At 62.7% G+C, this 4,328-nt stretch overlaps 1 protein-coding gene across 1 annotated transcript in view; it reads left to right on the forward strand.

The window, feature by feature from the left end:
* The first annotated feature begins 3,059 nt into the window (after positions 1-3,059).
* FSCN2 (fascin actin-bundling protein 2, retinal) overlaps positions 3,060-4,328 on the forward strand; it is a 17,399-nt gene continuing 16,130 nt past the window's right edge. The window contains 1 exon segment of the mRNA XM_011968645.1: positions 3,060-4,015. Coding sequence (XP_011824035.1) covers positions 3,190-4,015 — 826 coding nt within the window. The 5' untranslated portion in view covers positions 3,060-3,189.

Raw genomic sequence — 4,328 nt, forward strand, 5'->3', positions numbered from 1 at the left:
ACCCAGGAGGCAGAGGTTGCAGTGAGCCGAGATCACGCCACTGCACTCCAGCCTGGGCGACAGAGCAAGACTCCCTCTCAAAAAAAAGAAAAAAAAAAAAAAAGGCTGTGCCCAGTGGTTCATGGCTGTGCCCAGTGGTTCATGGCTGTAACCCCAGCACTTTGGGAGGCTGAGGAGGCCAGATTATGAGGTCAGGAGTTCGAGACCAGTCTGGCCAACATAATGAAACCCCGTCTCTACTAAAAAATACAAAATATTAGCCGGGTATGGTGGTGGGCGCCTGTAATCCCAGCAACTCGGGAGGCCGAGGCAGGAGAATCGCATGAACCAGGGAGACAGAGGTTACAGTGAACCAAGATTGCACCATTACACTCCAGCCTGGGTGACAGTGTGAGACGCCGTCTGAAAAAATAATAAAGAACCAGACTCCCCACATCCAACAATCTCAGGCACTTATTAAGTACCTGCTGTGTGCCAGAAACCTTGCTGGGGATCCAGAGGAAACAGTCCTAGCAGGTGGCTGGGCAAGAGTCTGGGGTCCTGAGGTGGAGGCAGGAGGGGCTGGAATCCTTGCCAACGGTGTCCCTCCAAGGAAGCCCGGCCCAGGCACCCACGCTTTAGTCGCCCTCCCCTGGGGCCTGAGAGTCCCCCCTGAGCTCACACACCTGGGTCAGTTCCAGGCAGCCCCACCCAAGGTGGAGCTGTGAGGCCCCAGAACTGAGAGGCCGCCATCATTCCTGGCTCTGCCACTGAGAGGCTGCCCAGAGCCAGGCCCACTTAGCACCTGGCGGCCAGGCGTCCTCCCGCTGGGCACCCGATGCCTAAGCACCCTGCCAGCCCAGGCAGTGTTAATGAGGCCGTCATGCCAATCAGAGGGACAGGCCGCCTGGGCTCCTTCACAGCCTGGCTGGGCGTTGGGGAGTGGAGGTGAAGCCAGTGTCTGTGTCTGAGGCGGGGGGACCATGGGCACAGCTGCCCCTCCGGCGTCCCCTACGACTCAGACCAACTGAGCTGTGCCCTCACAATCCAACGGGAGGCTGGGCACAGTGGCTATGCCTGTAATCCCAACACTTTCAGAGACCGAGGCGGGCAGATCACTTGAACTCAGGAGTTCGAGACCAGCCTGGGCAACATAGTGAAACCCCATCTCTACTAAAAATACAAACATTAGCCGGGCATGGTGGCAAGTGCCTGTAGTCCCAGCTACTTGGGAGGCTGAGGCAGGAGGATTGCTTGAGCTCGAAGGTAGCAGTGAGCCAAGATTGTGCCACTGGATTCCAGTTTGGGCGAAGAGCGAGACCCTGTTTCAAGAAAAAAAATTTTAAAAAAGATCCAATGGGAAATTGAAGTGCAGGCAGCACCCCAGCTTGTGCCCCTAATCCAGAGATACTTCCCTGGCATTGGTGCTAGGCCTGGGTCCTCAGTTTCCTTGCAACTGTGGGAGAGAGTGTGTGGGCATCGTCTCTGGGGAGGGGGTGTAACCCCAGACTGTGTCTTCCTAGGATGGTGCCTGGCACATGACCTGGTTTCGCACACAGTTGGTGCCTCATAAAAGCGTGTGAATCACAGAGGCGGATGAGGCCGGCGCACAGGGAGAGGCAAGACCAGGCCCTGGCGTCGTGGCGTGCACCGTGCCCTAGGCGGTATTTGAATGTGGGAGTCTCTCTGCCCCCACCCGGGCCCTGAGCATGGGGACAGTGAGGACAGGTTCCTTTTCCTCCCGTGTCTGCAGGTGCCTGGCACAGTTGCCATCCAGGGCTTACAGGACAGAGGAAGAGTCCCTGAGTCTGTGCACACTCTGCCACCATGGCCCCGCCCATCTCTGGGGCCCACAGGTGCCCAGCCCAGGCCCCTTGCTTTTGGCTAGACTCCTGCCATATGGGGACCCCCATGATAGCCATTCAGGAGGCGGGGGGCCCAGGAGGTCAGGGGATTGACTCCAGGCCATGACCGGAAGTGCCCTGCGGCCCCTGTTCCCAGTCCCCAGGGAGATCTGAGGGTCACATGCTGTTATGAGGAAGAGGACACCAGGTTGGCCCTGGCCCAGGGTGGGCAGCTCTGGTTTCACTACTTGGCTCTGAGCCCCTGAGGCAGGTGCGGGCGCCAGGCACGGTGAGCAGGGCCCAGTGCCCCTCAGGCTCTGGGGAAGGGGTGCAGCTAGGCAGCCCAGAGCAGGGAGGGGCTGGGGACAGGTGTGACCACTTCCAGTCTCTCCCAGCCTGCTGGCCTTCATCCTCTCCCAGATTCCAAGGGTCACCGCTGGGAGCATGGGGTGGACAGCATCCCACCAGCCTCCCGGATGCACATCCGTAAAGACTCCAAAGTGAAGTGAGGCTGGCTTCACTCCAGCTCACAGCAGAAGAAGGGGCAGCCTCAGGACCAGCGACTTGCTCAGAGTGCACAGGAGTGTGCCGGGGCCAGGCCAGACTGGGGCCTCTGACCCTGACCCTTGCCTGCAGGGCTGCACGGCCACTGTGTTCCACCTTCCAGTGTGGGCGGCAGTCCAGTGCGCGTCATTCTGGGGCCTGAGCAGCGTGGCCAGAGGCTGGCCTGGGGTGGAGATGACCTGGCTGTAGGTTGTGGGTGGGGTCCTTGCTGTGCTCCTGGCAGCAGGAATCAGAGAAGCAGTAACTGGATCCGGCTGAGGGCCTGGCGGCCACCGAGGGTACACGCGGCGATCGGGTTGCGGCCAAGCCGTGAGCGTTCCACCGGGCAGCTCTACATCGGGAAGGGCCGGCCCAGGCTGGGAGCCCACACGGGGTTGGAGGAGGTGGGCAGGAACGAGAGAGGCCAAAAGGTGCAGAGCCATGAAGAGGGGCGCTGGGCCTACGCTGTGAGGAAACAGGGGTCAACCCTGCCCTCCAGCCCTGCGGGCCCTCAGGCTCTGGACTCTGTGCAATCCAGGAGTGGCTGAAATCCAAGCTCAGAGTAATGAAAAGGACTGCTCCTAAGCTGCACGTCTCTGATCCGCTCTCCCCGCCCGCCCTCTGCTGCCCGCGGGCCCTCTAAGAGCTTCCCAGGCTGCTGCCGCAGGTCAGAGGCGGGTCAGAGCACACGGGGTCCATGACGCCGGCTGGGTCTGGGGGCCGTGGGCCAGCTGAGCCGACCTGGGGTTTTGGGGGACCGCGGGGGCCGTGAGCACTCAGAGGGAGCGTCCCAGGCCCCTCCGGGGACCCGGCCAGCCTGAAGATGCCGACCAACGGCCTGCACCAGGTGCTGAAGATCCAGTTTGGCCTCGTCAACGACACTGACCGCTACTTGACAGCCGAGAGCTTCGGCTTCAAGGTCAATGCCTCGGCGCCCAGCCTCAAGAGGAAGCAGACCTGGGTGCTGGAGCCCGACCCTGGACAAGGGTCGGCTGTGCTGCTCCGCAGCAGCCACCTGGGCCGCTACCTGTCGGCAGAAGAGGACGGGCGCGTGGCCTGCGAGGCAGAGCAGCCGGGCCGCGACTGCCGCTTCCTGGTCCTGCCGCAGCCAGATGGGCGCTGGGTGCTGCAGTCAGAGCCGCATGGCCGCTTCTTCGGAGGCACCGAGGACCAGCTGTCCTGCTTTGCCACAGCCATCTCCCCGGCCGAGCTGTGGACCGTGCACCTGGCCATCCACCCGCAGGCCCACCTGCTGAGCGTGAGCCGGCGGCGCTACGTGCACCTGTGCCCACAGGAGGACGAGATGGCTGCGGACGGTGACAAGCCCTGGGGCGTGGACGCCCTCCTCACCCTCATCTTCCGGAGCCGACAGTACTGCCTCAAGTCCTGTGACAGCCGCTACCTGCGCAGCGACGGCCGCCTGGTCTGGGAGCCGGAGCCCCGGGCCTGCTATACGCTGGAGTTCAAGGCGGGCAAGCTGGCCTTCAAGGACTGCGACGGCCGCTACCTGGCACCCGTGGGGCCTGCTGGCACCCTCAAGGCCGGCCGAAACACACGGCCCAGCAAGGACGAGCTCTTCGACCTGGAGGAGAGTCACCCTCAGGTGGTGCTGGTGGCTGCCAACCAGCGCTACGTCTCTGTGCGGCAAGGTAAGGAGGGCACAGGTGGTGACCTCCTGAGGGGTGCTGGGACCCCCCCTGCTTCGGGAAAGAGGCCGTGGGCGTCTCACGGGGAGTGGCGTCGTGTCTATGTGTTCGCATGTTTGTTCTGGGCTGGGGGTCCATGTGGGACATGTGTGGCCACTCAGGGTCGGGTGGGTGGGCCTCCGGCCATGTCCAGGGGACCCCCACTGAGGGGTGGTGGCTTCATGTCTGGAGTATGAGTGGGACCCTGGAAACAGCCTCCCTTGGGCAGTGTACAACCTGGGCTCCCTGCTGGGCAGCCCTGAGTGGGCTCTCAGGC

The sequence above is a fragment of the Mandrillus leucophaeus genome, unplaced genomic scaffold, assembly GCF_000951045.1.
Source record: "Mandrillus leucophaeus isolate KB7577 unplaced genomic scaffold, Mleu.le_1.0 Scaffold1, whole genome shotgun sequence".
Classification (NCBI taxonomy): Eukaryota; Metazoa; Chordata; class Mammalia; order Primates; family Cercopithecidae; genus Mandrillus; species Mandrillus leucophaeus.